General features: G+C 30.1%; 3 protein-coding genes across 6 annotated transcripts; 1 reads left to right on the top strand and 2 right to left on the bottom strand.

Moving 5' to 3' along the window:
* Positions 1 to 148: 148 nt before the first annotated feature.
* Positions 149 to 5360, top strand: Pip4k (phosphatidylinositol 5-phosphate 4-kinase). 4 transcript variants are annotated; one of them, XM_076385953.1, is made up of 9 exons: positions 149 to 579; positions 1698 to 1795; positions 2238 to 2348; positions 3281 to 3472; positions 4099 to 4237; positions 4305 to 4604; positions 4668 to 4834; positions 4900 to 5051; positions 5114 to 5360. In XM_076385953.1, the coding sequence occupies exons 1-9, from the start codon at positions 442 to 444 to the stop codon at positions 5299 to 5301; spliced, it is 1485 nt and encodes a 494-aa protein (XP_076242068.1). In that variant the 5' UTR covers positions 149 to 441; the 3' UTR covers positions 5302 to 5360. The 4 variants fall into 4 exon arrangements, with proteins under 4 accessions (XP_076242068.1, XP_076242070.1, XP_076242071.1 ...); XM_076385955.1 differs by lacking the exon at positions 3281 to 3472 and having other exon boundaries at positions 150 to 579; XM_076385956.1 differs by lacking the exon at positions 1698 to 1795 and having other exon boundaries at positions 441 to 579.
* Positions 5361 to 7892: 2532 nt separating this feature from the next.
* LOC143184027 (kinesin-like protein KIF23) lies at positions 7893 to 11604 on the bottom strand. Its single transcript, XM_076385952.1, has 14 exons — positions 11024 to 11604; positions 10783 to 10950; positions 10518 to 10716; positions 10321 to 10459; positions 10061 to 10260; positions 9892 to 9996; positions 9733 to 9818; positions 9529 to 9659; positions 9363 to 9466; positions 9195 to 9299; positions 8979 to 9125; positions 8634 to 8915; positions 8318 to 8554; positions 7893 to 8242 (listed from the first exon to the last, which is right to left on the bottom strand). The coding sequence occupies exons 1-14, from the start codon at positions 11602 to 11604 to the stop codon at positions 8057 to 8059; spliced, it is 2670 nt and encodes an 889-aa protein (XP_076242067.1). The 3' UTR covers positions 7893 to 8056.
* Positions 11605 to 12798: 1194 nt separating this feature from the next.
* LOC143184031 (uncharacterized) lies at positions 12799 to 13654 on the bottom strand. The gene is made up of 2 exons (XM_076385961.1): positions 13557 to 13654; positions 12799 to 13309 (listed from the first exon to the last, which is right to left on the bottom strand). The coding sequence occupies exons 1-2, from the start codon at positions 13620 to 13622 to the stop codon at positions 12953 to 12955; spliced, it is 423 nt and encodes a 140-aa protein (XP_076242076.1). The 5' UTR covers positions 13623 to 13654; the 3' UTR covers positions 12799 to 12952.

Raw genomic sequence — 13654 nt, 5'->3', positions numbered from 1 at the left:
TAAATTTGAAAAAGTGTATCAGGCACTACAAAATATGATTAACGGTTCGATAGGGTAATCAAAGGTGGCTGTAACTTGGCGAATATGTAAGTGAAATCTGTAGAGCGCGATTGGAAACGGTGCCAAGGCGCAACTCACGTATCCGCAGAGTTTCTATAGCTGCTGCGGTTGCAGGTAGGACATGGTTGTCCTCGCCATTTTTAAAAGGAGCTCAGTTGCTAATGGTCGCTAATCAACCGCGGTGGGATACGCTTGGTGTCTCGCGGCGATCGTCACCTGGAGCTTCTAACCGTTCAATTTCTTCCGCGTAAAGTCTCGCCGAACGGAGCGATTCCGCGATGACGGCGGTGTAAAAGGGCATCCCGTGATTCTTCGTGTAAGCGTGCAACGCAGTGGTGTTATTCGAGAGAGGTGTTCGTCGCAGGCACCAGCGTAAGAAACATGTCCAACGCGCCGCAAGTGTCTAGCGGGCTGAGCAAGCTCAAAAAGAAACACTTCCGAGTGAAGCACCAAAAGGTTAAGCTGTTCCGTGCGAACGAACCTCTTCTCAGTGTTTTCATGTGGGGTGTCAATCACACGGTGAGTAACGAACGTTCTGTAACGAGCGTATCTTACACATCTGACTAATGACAGCGTAACGTCATCGACATGTAACTTTCCTCGTTCGACCGTTCGAATCTGTATTAGAACCTGGGAATTTGGCTGAACATTGTTATGTTTTCTCACGTTTGCCTTTCTATCAGTTTTTCTTCTTCGAATCGTTCCCCGCGGTTCGACATGTTTCGAGTGCAGAGAGCTGTCTTCGATCTTCGTAGTTGGCGTAACATGTATTAACGTCTTAACGCGTTACTTTGCATTTGCGTATTTACAAGCTGGGAATGACGCAAATCATTTTTTTTAATTATCGGTGGGATTGATCAATGAAGGATTTGGTTTACTTTACTGATTTGTTTTTTTGTTTTTTTTTATATATATATTAAATAAATATTGGGTATTAAACATTTATGTTCACGGTCGTGTTATGATTTTGATGTACTTGTTTTGGGTATATTTGATTTGGAAAATGTAATAAAAATTGCTCCGATTGAGTAATCTTATCTATTGTCACAGTCATGGTTGAATGAATCACCTGATTAAACAATGCGATCAATTTTATTGCAAATGGAAGTATTTGACTTATTTTATGATAAGGATGTTATGTAAAGATTTTTATTTGTTTAATGCTGCTCAAAAGTAAAGGAATGCCTTTTCCTTTTTTCTCTTGGAAATTTTAGAGGGACTTGTTTTTACATTAAAAAATTAGTGTAAAATTCATTATTTATTAGAGACTAGTAATAAACAGCTACTAAAGACAGGGCAAAATAAGATATGCTAAAAATTAATATGACAGATATGTGTATAATCATTTCTATTTACCATATAAGAATAAAGATATTTGTGTACACTAATGTATAATCTTGTTACATGTAGATTATATGATAAAGATATTGTATGACAAACATGTATATGTAATATATGTAGTACTGAAATATATTTTCATATAATAATTTTAAATTATAGGAAAAAGTTAAATAAATTTGTAAATATAATAACATCTTATCATTAATTTTAAGACTTCATTATGCAATAACATTATAAATAAGAATTTACTAATGAAATTATCTTTAGCTTTATATAAATATTTTTTCATATTGCAGATAAATGAACTTAGTCATATTAATATACCGGTAATGCTCCTACCAGGCGATTTCAGAGCTTACAGCAAGTTGAAAGTGAATAATTATCTTTTTAACAAGTGAGTCATATTACATTATGTACTAATGTATTTGTCAGTTTATATTTATTTAATCCAATGAAATGGTAGAAGGAAAATAATAAGACTTAAATGCATTTAGTAGCAATACGAAGCATAAATCAGATGTTCTATCTAATATAGGAAAGAAATCATTAATGTAAATTTAAAGCTAGCTGTTGAGGTGGCCTATTCTAAATATATCACCAAATACTGAATTAGTAGGTTGGTCACTGCTTTTAATAATAGAATCAATGAAGGTCTTCATGATCTGAGATTGTGGCTAACGATAGACATATGAATAATTTTCTTTGTAATCTGAAAATTAGGATTGTTTTGTGCTTCATTAGAAGCTTAGAAATATAAAAACTATGATCTATATGATAATTTAAAGATTTATGATTAAGAAATATAGAATTTTTATGCTATGCATTTTTTGTTTTAGGGAGAATATGCCCTCTCATTTTAAGTTTAAAGAATATTGTCCATTAGTATTCAGAAATCTACGGGAGAGATTTGGTATAGATGATTTGGATTATAAGGAATCAATGACCAGGTAAAACATAGTTTGTTTAATGTTATATAGTTCTCAAATACTCACATAAGAATAACTTAAGAAATTGGTTTAAAAGTTTCATTACAGTGATTACAAAACTCAATATTCATTTGTAATGTACCTGCTATGCAAATAAGAGCATCTTTCAAATTTCTTTCTTACTCATACTCTATTATTACACATTGCACTGCACGTTAAACATCTCTATATTATGCTATGTAAAAGCTTTCTGTACAAATTATGATAGTTATTGCACATAATTAAAGTATCCATGTATGTATTAGGATTATTTGTTTAACGTTTCTTAGCATATTTATTTATTTATAGAACATTGCAGATTTAAGGGCTTTGCTTGATACATCATTGAAGGAAGATAATCCGCCCAATGACTCATAGGCAAATCATTGTAAATAAAAGTTTTATATTTTTTTGTATTTGATATTAATTGAAATTGCAATGTTATGAGAAGGATAATTTGTCATAATATCAGTAACAATTTGCATTAATGCAAATGCATATTTTTTTGTGTTTGTATACCTTTTCTAATATGTCTGAATTTTTTTTTTAATTTACTACATTATTGTACTACAGTACTGTAGTATGAAACTTTAAAATTAAATTGATTAAATATCTTAAAATTCAATGAAAAACTGAGGCTTTATAATAATGTAATGTTCTTTCTACAAGGCATGAAAACAAAAGTGTATATATCGTGTAATACAAGTGGATATTGTGACTAACAAAATTTTTTATTTAAAATGAAATTCACACACAATATAGCGAATAGTGTGCAAATTTTATTACTATATACATATGTCACAAAATAATAAATGAATTTTTATATTGTCATATAAACCAGATCTATCTTTCACATACAAATAGTGAGTAAAAATTCCTAATGGTAAATTATAATGTGAAGATTTTGATACTAGATGTCGGGCATTTAATCCTTCCAAAAAAGAGAGGCATTTGGATTTGGCTGGATATGGAAAAACTCGTGAATTGGTTCAACGTTCTGCCACTGCTCCTTCAATAACTCTTTCTTCTCCCTCTCCTGTTATTTCACAAATTCCAGTCCTTAATAAGCCACTACGTTCCTACAGTTTTAAGCCAAAGCGTCTGAGGTTAGCCAGACTTGATTTTCCACTTTCTGCGTGTTGCTTGTGGCTAACACGTTTCCATAAAATCTTCATTAAGGAAACAAAATCAATCAAAAGAAACAAAATACATATGTTACATCATAATAATATATTACTATATATAAAACATGTATTTACACACATATTTCTCTATAATATCATAAATTAGTTTTTAGAACCACATATAATTAAAGCATGCACTTATTTTTGTAGTTTGATATGCGTTTAGTTCTTATGATATATAATATAGTATGTTATTAGATTGAAATTTTGAATTTAATTTGATTAACTATTAGATGTGGTTTCATATTTTCATATTTTTGTGTCCATTTTTTTTTTATTTCATTATGATATAACTTGTGAATTTTTGTTATAATCATTTTATTATAGTGCTTAATAGTTAACTGAAAAATTAGTTTCTTTTTTTCATGCACGCTAGAGCATAATAAATACAGACTAATAGTTATTAGTATTATACCTATTTATGAAAATGAAAACTTGTTAATTGCAAGAAGTGAATAATCTTGTGTGTTTTATTATGGAAATATAAATGCTTTATACTTTTAAAATTATTAATAAAAATAAGTAACTGAAAGTATTAATTGTTCCAGGTCACAGCCGATATTGGATGATTCTTCCGGAAAAAGTGGCGCAAAATTTTATCAGTCTTATGATAAATTATTTATCATTAAAACTCTTACAAGTGAAGAGGTGGAGAGGATGCATTCATTTCTAAAACACTACCATCCGGTATGGAATAGTCATTATGATAATACATTTCCCTAATTGTCTATAAGACTAATGTTACTCTTTATAGTATATTGTAGAAAGGCATGGAAAAACGTTGTTGCCTCAGTACCTTGGCATGTACCGATTAACGGTAGACGGAGTCGAACATTACGTTGTTGCCATAAGAAATGTATTTTCGAATCACTTAACAACCCATAAGAAATTTGATTTAAAAGGTTCAACTGTAGATCGTGAAGCATCCGACAAAGAAAAAGAGAAAGATCTGCCAACTTATAAGGACAATGACTTTGTTAAAGAAGGAATGAAAATTTACATTGGTGAAGAGGCAAAAACCAAACTTATAGAAACGTTAACTGCTGATGTTGATGTGAGTTCTATTCTTGCTTTAATGTATCGTTGTACTTCATTTATCAAGAAAATCTTTTTACAGTTTTTAACGCGATTACATCTAATGGATTATTCCTTACTACTTGGTATTCACGACTGTGCAAGGGCTGAACAAGAGAATAGGGAACGTGCTGAGAGGGAAGAAGAAGAGGAATGTCATGAAGAAGAGGAGGATAGCGAATCTGGAAGTGGACTAGATGCAAACCACTAGTATGTATCTCAAAATTCTGTACAATTTTATGTTCAAAGTACATAATATTCATTCTTGTTTTTAGCCGTAATCGTTGGAATAATGTATGGAGTCATACGGCCGGTATAGCAACGCCTCCTGAGTCTCCACATGCCGCTTTGATGCGGGATACAAGTCTACAATATGAAGATGCAATAATTCCTGAATTAGATATTTATGCAATTCCTAGTAAAGAAGGTAATTTCTTGCATATCTAATTATTTCGTTGTTCAAATTAATATCGAAATATTCTATTTTAGGTGCACCTACGAAGGAAATTTATTTTTTAGCTATAATCGATGTGCTAACTCATTACGGCGTGCGCAAGCAAGCGGCTAAGGCAGCTAAAACTGTGAAGTACGGTGCTAATGTCGATGGTATATCAACCTGTGATCCAGAACAATACGGCAAGCGATTTATAGAGTTTATGAGCAAAGCTATAGAATAGGTTTGTTGTTCGTTGTTGCTAAGCTTGTAAATTTGAACCGCTCGTTCGAGAGTCATGATGATACTGTCGCTTTTACCATTTTCCGAATTCGTGGGAAAAAATGATTTGGTGCATTGAATGTTCGTTCATTGCGCTTTAATGTTTGACCACAAAGAGTTTAATCTCTGTACGTCAGTGACATCAGTTACTTATTTCAGTATTCCTTGTGACATTTACAGTGGAGTTAGAAGTGTAACAAATGCTTGAAAATCATAAATCAACATCTTATTACAGAGAACTTTTAATCATTTTTTCAAGGGAATGTTTATTCATTTTTATAACCAGTGACATATTTTCTCAGTATTTACTTACAATTCTCTTATAATCACGATCACAGAACATCGTGATTTTGTTGTGTTCTTTATTTTTCATTGATTTTTCAAAACGCGAGATTTTATTTTGCGTACATTATGTGTACACACAGAGATATATGAGCCCTATAAAATATAAAAATTTATCTTGTGTCATATTCGTTTCGCAAAATGATATTCAATATCATATTTAAGAAAATACTTCGTGTATCTGAATATATAAATTATGTCGGTATGTTTGTTACTTCGTTGTCAAAAATATACGTAATATCAATGGACAACGATGTAATTGATATATTGCACTGTATTGTATGTTGTTGTTGGTACACATAATGTGCTATAAAAGCTACAGTGATTACTGTCGTATGACAGTAAATTATACGTAATGTTAGTTTACTGGGAAATATTAAAATTAAATGTTGATGTTACATATAATAATCTCGAAAAATGGGCGATTTAAGTGTTTCGTAAAGGCAGCCTACACTTATCATAAAGAGTTTCTCCGGATTCATAAAAAAGAATCAATGGGTCTGGTCTAGCGTCTGTGAAATTATCTGGAATGTTTAAAATATTCGAGTTAGAACATAAATCGCTTTTATGATAAGAACTTTCGTTTTAGTAGGTCTAAAGAAAGGAGAGAAGTAATATATTATACAAGCTAAAAGTACTATATATATGTGTGTATATATTAATATATAAAATAAATATATATATACACACACATATATATATATATATATATTACTAATATTAATAATAATAATAATAATAATAATAATAATAATAAGAGCTTCAAACTTTAAGAAGTATGATTAAATGTTAAAGTCTGTAAATGTCATCTTGGTCGTTTTCAGTTACCGCAAGTCGGTGTTTAGACCATCGATTTGCTTAGTTCGTCAAATATATTTATAGGGAACAAAGCGAGTCGTATGTATTATGCACGATTCATGTCTCCTTTCTTTTATGAAAATGCTCAAAGTTAACTCATGTTTGGATTATAGAATTTAAGAAAAGAAAAACTTGTTTGACGCGTTAAGAATGGAATGCTAACTTGATTTCTTCTGAAATATCAGGATTTTATGAAGCAACAATAGCTAATGGTGCGTTAGTTTTTCTAACAAAGTATAAACATAATAAAAATCAATCGTTAATAGCGTTTGATTCTTAATACGTCAAAATTTTGGCGCAACTTCAACTGCACAAGAATTTGCTTAACAATTTCGATGCAGGAAAATTTATAATATAACTTCACTTTTTTATTCAACGATAACTTATCTTGCAACAAATAGTTTCTAATGAATAATATTCTAAGATCGTGTGTATTGTTTGTACTGTATGAAAAGAAAAGGGGAGAATGCATCGTTGCATAACACTCTATCTTTAAATAATCTAATAATCAATTTTTTATAATTTGTTAAAAACTGATCATAATATAACGACTAATTACTTTACTAATTAAGGTATTCATCTAGTCTCAATACTTTGTATGATTTTATACGTTGCCAACACTTGGGGAGGATAAGAAGAGGAAATGTAATTAAATATTGCAGACGATACTGTACTACATACAATATCTTTATCAGTTGCGAGATTACGCTCAATTTCTGTAATGTTGTAGTTTCTATAAGATAAAAATATAACTTGTTTTGTCGACTACGATTGACCGCTATGCAGTAGCGAATCTTTTGAATATATATGTATATATTTTTTTTATTATTGTATCAACAGACTTTTAAGTACTGAAAATGTTCAAAATTTATATGAAATGCCTTTACATAATTGTCAAATGTAGAATTTATAAATTTGCGATATAGTTTTGCAATTCGAATATAGAAAAGAGATTACGATAATTTTTCCATTTAGATTTTCATAATTCGCACTGTGTAGAAACGATGTACATATTGACTACTACTTTGCTGTTGGCAGTACATATTCAGGCTTCTGTTGTCCTAATGTTTGTATTATTCACGGAGTCTGTGTTGTATAAGCCACGGGATATAAATGGACACTTAACACAATATGAAATTATAAATAAAAAAAAGATATTAGGAAAAGAAATATGTTTGACTTTATTTTACAATAACGTATAAGGAAATTTATTTATTAGTAAGTTTTAACAATGTGACAATATAATTCAAATCAAAAATAGTTATTTCTTATCACTAAAATAACTCGATAACAGAGAGAAATATATATATCTTTATCAAATTAAATAAAAATATATGCTACATATTAATTATATGCTTATAAGAAATTTGTACTTTTGTTATTGCATATAAAAAAACGAAGAGAGTCATCTCTTCGTAACTTTGGTCATTACATATAATATGTATTTAAATCTATTCATGAAAAGTCTTTGTGGAGTTTCGTACTCAATGTTTACGAAAACGATTTGTTTAATAGTATTAGACACGAGGTTTTTTTGAATTATTTTCTTCTGTACCACAGTCTTTCTCAGTTGTGAAATCTTTATTTTCAGGACTTACGTAACCACTACGTTTCCTTCTTGAAACAGGCGACACTTGCTTTAAATGTTCCATGTCATTAAATACAACTTGTGCACCTCCTCCACTGGTTGGTAATATATCGCCCTAAAACACGAGAATTGTTTGCAACTTACATTTTTTAACACATGAATTATATTTACCAATGTCACTAATACTAACTTTATATAATTTAGTTTCAAGTTCACCATCAGTATCTTGTTCCTGAGAAACGAGGCAATATTTTGATGCCTTATCGATTATATCCTTTGGATCTACTAGTTGTGTAACACTTCGTTTCTTTCGTATTAATGGTTGGAGAATAGTTCCAACTGGAACCAAGCCAGGAGGTCGGTGGTCGATCCACCTGTCTGCACTCTGCGATCGTCTATATCGCAAATTTACTACTGGAATTTTTTCCTAAACATTTTTAAGAATAAGAAAACTCGTTATTTCAGATTATAAGTTAATTTCATAAAATAATATTAGAAATATTTACTCTTCTGCTCAATCGAACGTCATCAGTATCAGTAAACTTGACTGCAGTAGGTTTTGGAGTAGATAGAGGAGAGGATACAGTTTCTGGAATCATGGATGTAATAGTAGTAGAACTAGTAGTAGAACCAGCAGTAGCAGTAGTAGCTTTAGGTGTTGTAGGAATTTCAGTATTATCTATTATTGGAATTCTTTCTTCAGAGACTTGTTTCTCTTTAACATCACCCTCTTGATTTAATATTTGTTTCATTAACTTCAGTTTGTCTTCCTTTTCTTTCATTTGGCTCTATAATTAAATATTTACTGAAGTTAATTATTGTATAAAACATACGTGAATGGAGATACATACCTGGAGAATTTCACGCTGTCGACGTAATTTACTTTCTAATTCTTTGCTTATTTTGTCAGTCTCTGCTTGAATTTTAGTAGTATATTTTTCTTTAACCCTTTGCTTGTCTATTTCTCGTTGATTTAATAACATATCTTTGTTTTTTAACTAGAAAAAGTAATTAATTTTTAATAAATAAAAGAGGTGGATGTAATTCATAACATAAAAAAAAATTACTTCTTGTTTCATGTGTCTGATTATTTCATTTGCGCTGTTTAATCTGTATAGTAAAGTATCAATTTGTGCTTCCGTTTTACAAATGTGAGCCTCCAAAGTAGAAAGCTGTAACAATTTTATAGTAACAGTTGATATGCTTACGATATAGTTAAAGATTTAAGAACATACTTTTTTCTTTTGTTGATCAGCAGACGACTTTAACGCTGAATTTTCAATTTTTAACGATACGTTTTCCCTTTCTAATTTTACTAGCATATTCCTGAAGTTGGTTTCTAAAATGATAAAATGATTAATTTTCCGAAAATTATTTTATCCATAATTAAATGAAAATTACGTTTTAGCTTCAAATCCTCTTGTAACACATTTCGCTTTTGTATACGCATTTCCAGGAAACGCATCAATGTAGTAATTATTTCGTCATTATGTGGATTACTTATTTCCATTTCTGGAAATGGACCGCCGAGACTAAAAGAAAAATTAGCTTATAATAAAACAAAATTGTTAGTTATTTTTATAACAGTATAAAGTACAATTATACCTGTAAACCAAACCTAAGTCGACTTCTAAATCAGCCGCAGCTGGATTACCGGCGCTTTCTAATCTGTTTTTCGCTTCTTTAAATATCTATAGAAAAAGAAAAAAATAAGAATAAACTATAAGCATATCTGATAGCTGCATTGAGAGATTTATTTCATACTTTATTTGCTTGTCTTCTACCAGGTGTATATCCCAAATCTAGTTTTGGAGTTGCGGAATTTGTAATTTGTACTTCTTGACTGACTTCGGCAAATTTCATCACTTGCTGCATGACACAGGATATATTACTATACAATTAATATGGTTTTAAGTAAAAAAGAAATACTTACAATAGTTTCATCGTAATCGTCAACACTAGGATTAACACAAACAATCATTCTTACAGTTCCTTCACCATCAAAATAATTTTTGAAAAGGAGTGTCAATTTTGAATCTCTATAAGGGACTATCTTATTTGAATCCTGAGTTTGATTTTCACGTAATATTTCCAGGCACGTTCGTAATGTCATTAACGAGTTATTTATATTTCCTGTTTCAAAAAAATATAAGCTGTGTATCTAGTGAAATGTGTAATATTTATATTATTTACCTGCTTCTCTGAGTCTTTGACCAGTGTTTTTAGAGCGATTTGTACGTTCACTTCCAGCTAAATCTACTAAAGACAATTGACTAACACATATAACTCGTTTATCTTGAATCACTTGTTCACCATCTTTATCCAGTGGTGCCTGAAAGGAAATTAATTTAATAATTATAGCTTACAAAAATATCAGTAATGTGTGTTACCTGTACAAGCCTTATGGTAAAAACACTGTGAGATCTACTAGATTCAGCATTAAGAGCAGTGTATGCAATATGCCTTTTACGTTGGCCTCTTTGAAATACTTCAAATGCTTCTGCAGAACTTTTCACCTCTACTTCAGTACACCCATGTATATACATATTTCTATTTCCATCTTCACGAATAATCTTACTCTGTAAAGTCCTGAATTTCACAAATTTTTTATGAATTGTTTTAAATATTAATTATAGTTTGAGTAAACAAACTCACTTTATTTTTCCGTCAGTATCTTCTAATAAATCATATATACTATTATTGTAGATTTCAACATATGTTACAAATACTGCATATGCATTATCCTCATCAATAATTAAAGTCTGTGATTCACTTCGTGGTAAAGTATTCTCACTGCTATCACCCTCATCGTTTAATTTACATCTTTTAAAAATAAAAAAGATGTTAGTTTTGTAGAAGATATTAGTATAATAATATGTGAAAAGAAGAAACATACAGTCTAGGGGTTTTTCCATGTTGAGAAATGAATAGTCTTTGAAAATCATTTTGTCTATCTACCATTGCGTCAGCTTCATTTTGTATATCAAATCCATTTAGTTTATCTGGTTTAAAGATAAATTTCTTTGCTTGACAATTTGCTATACTATTAAAAATAACATCCAAACTGCGTGGCATGATGCCTGCATCATGCAGATTACCAGACATGGTATAAGTTTTACCACTTCCGCTTACTCCGTATGTAAAGAGTAAACTATTTTTACCATTAATTAGATTTTCAACCAATGGTAGAGCAACAATATCAAACACTTCTTTCTGAGAAGCGTTTGGCCCAAAAATATGACTAAAAGATGTTTGTATAGCTCTGTTTGCATTACGAATATTCAGTACTGACTCTGGGGGTGTAATAATTAAGCTTGTGTTAGAAATAATCTTTATACAAGATACATCATTAGGATGGTTCATTGGTCTTAAACGGCAAAAAACTTTAACAGGTTCCTTAGATGACTCTGTATCATATTTTGCACGGTTTATGTACTTTCGCGTTGCAACAGGTGGTTTTATATTTCTAAAAAACATAATGTAAGGATTACTCAATGACGTACGTACTTGTTATAAATCATATATTAAAAATGACTGATCATTAATATAAATCCATTTACATAGTATAATTGAAAAATGGAAATGAAAACGTGCTCTTCTCGTCGAAAATATAATAATAAAAACTTACGTGGGCTTCATGATGAAAACGATCACTAGCTAGAATAAACTAACCACTATTTTACAGGATTATTCAACTAGTTCTTATAAGTATTTTAACATTCTGTTTATTGCGATAACTATTGTATGTATGCAATTTATCATTTACCACGTTTAAAATTTAAACGTTTGTCGTGTGAAGTCGCCACCTATGTATAATAGATTACTTGAGGTTTATTCTCACGTTAACATGAACGAATGTCGATGCGTTTTTGTAAATTTGATTAACAAGAACGATCCAATTATTATAAATTTATTGGACTGGAACAATTTCTTCCGAATAATAAAAAATCTTTTGTTGCTCATCATTACTAATTTAAAATACTAAATGTATTAGGAGTTTGATAATAATATAACATTAATAATAAAATATCAATAATGTTACTTTTATTGTAATAAAATATTTATAATATTAATAAACATTATTAAACATTTAAGTCCTAATACAAAAAAATTGTATGCATTATTTATGAACCCTTTATGCAGAAAAAGAGAATCCTGAGAATTTCACATTCGAAAAATTTGATCATAATTGTTCAAATTGCATTTTTTTCGAAGTACATGTGTCAAAGCAATTAAGCAATGTTATGTATTCTTCAAGTATAATTAACAAATTTTTTTTGTTTTTGTTTATTTTAAATCGGAGCATTAGTTCAAAGATGTCACCAGTAGATGGCTATTCCAGTTTGGTGTTCGTAAAATGATCAAATTTTTAAAAAGATTGCAGCTAATATCTATATAAAAAATTTCATTTGTCAATATTGAGGAGGTTATATTACAGTTTTGAACCGTTGTAACACAGATAAATAAGCCATTATTTTGTTAATGCCCTAATGCAGTTTAACTCCCAAACGTATTGCATGTATCACAATTGATAAATGGTTATAAACGGTTTTTTGATTCATAATGTTACGAGGTAATTATACTGTTTAAGTTAAATGTAATTAGTGCCTCTATTGGAAAGGAAAAATAAGGAGTTTAAAAAAGAAATTTAAATGTAATAACAGCATAGCATTATGGTTATGCAAATTAATTAAGAAACTTTAATAATAAATTTTTTGGACAAGTTTTATAAGGCAGTATTTAAACAACATAAGTTTTTTATGTACTATCCATTTGCATCTTTTCTTTGTAAACAATAAAAATACAAGGCTATTTACATGTACTATCAATACTTTTTCTCTTGTATATCTTCCCTTAAATGCGTTCCATCGCAAAAAGGTCTGTTAGATGTTTGTTTGCAATTGCACAGCCAATAAGATTTAGTTTCCTTCACCTTAAATAGTATAGGTCTTATTTTAATCTTTAAAAAGATGTTTTTGTGAGTGCCATCGCAGAATGGTTGCCTTTTACTGTGACCACACAAGCACCAAGAATATGTTTTATCTGCTTCGCATGTGAATTTGAAAGGTTTATTATCATATATAACACCATTATCAGGCTGATTATTTGCGCTATAAATATCTCGTAGTAGATTCACAGGTATTTCATCTTCATCTTCTTTCTCTTTGCTATAGTATCTGACCTGGAATACATTAAATATAAAAAAATATTAAATACTGCTAACGAAAATAATTAACTCGAAAATTATAATCATTACGTTAAAAGCTCTCAGTTTAATCCATTTATTTTAAAAATATTTCATGTTATTAACACTACAGCAGATGCTAGGTTAAGGCAATGTTACAGTAATCACTTAAAAAATGAAAGTTGTAATATTATTTTGTGTCTGACACATTAAATGTGCTGCGTTTCAAATACTTTTAACTTACGGATCGACTTTGAGAAATGCTAGAGCATAGACATCGCGGGAATTTGTTTAATATTCTAACACTCATTGCCGTATAGTAGTCAGCTCAAAGCATGGAAG

The sequence above is a fragment of the Calliopsis andreniformis genome, chromosome 9, assembly GCF_051401765.1.
Source record: "Calliopsis andreniformis isolate RMS-2024a chromosome 9, iyCalAndr_principal, whole genome shotgun sequence".
Classification (NCBI taxonomy): Eukaryota; Metazoa; Arthropoda; class Insecta; order Hymenoptera; family Andrenidae; genus Calliopsis; species Calliopsis andreniformis.
The sequence above is the reverse complement of the archived record's forward strand: the minus strand, read 5'-3'. Positions and strand labels throughout refer to the sequence as shown.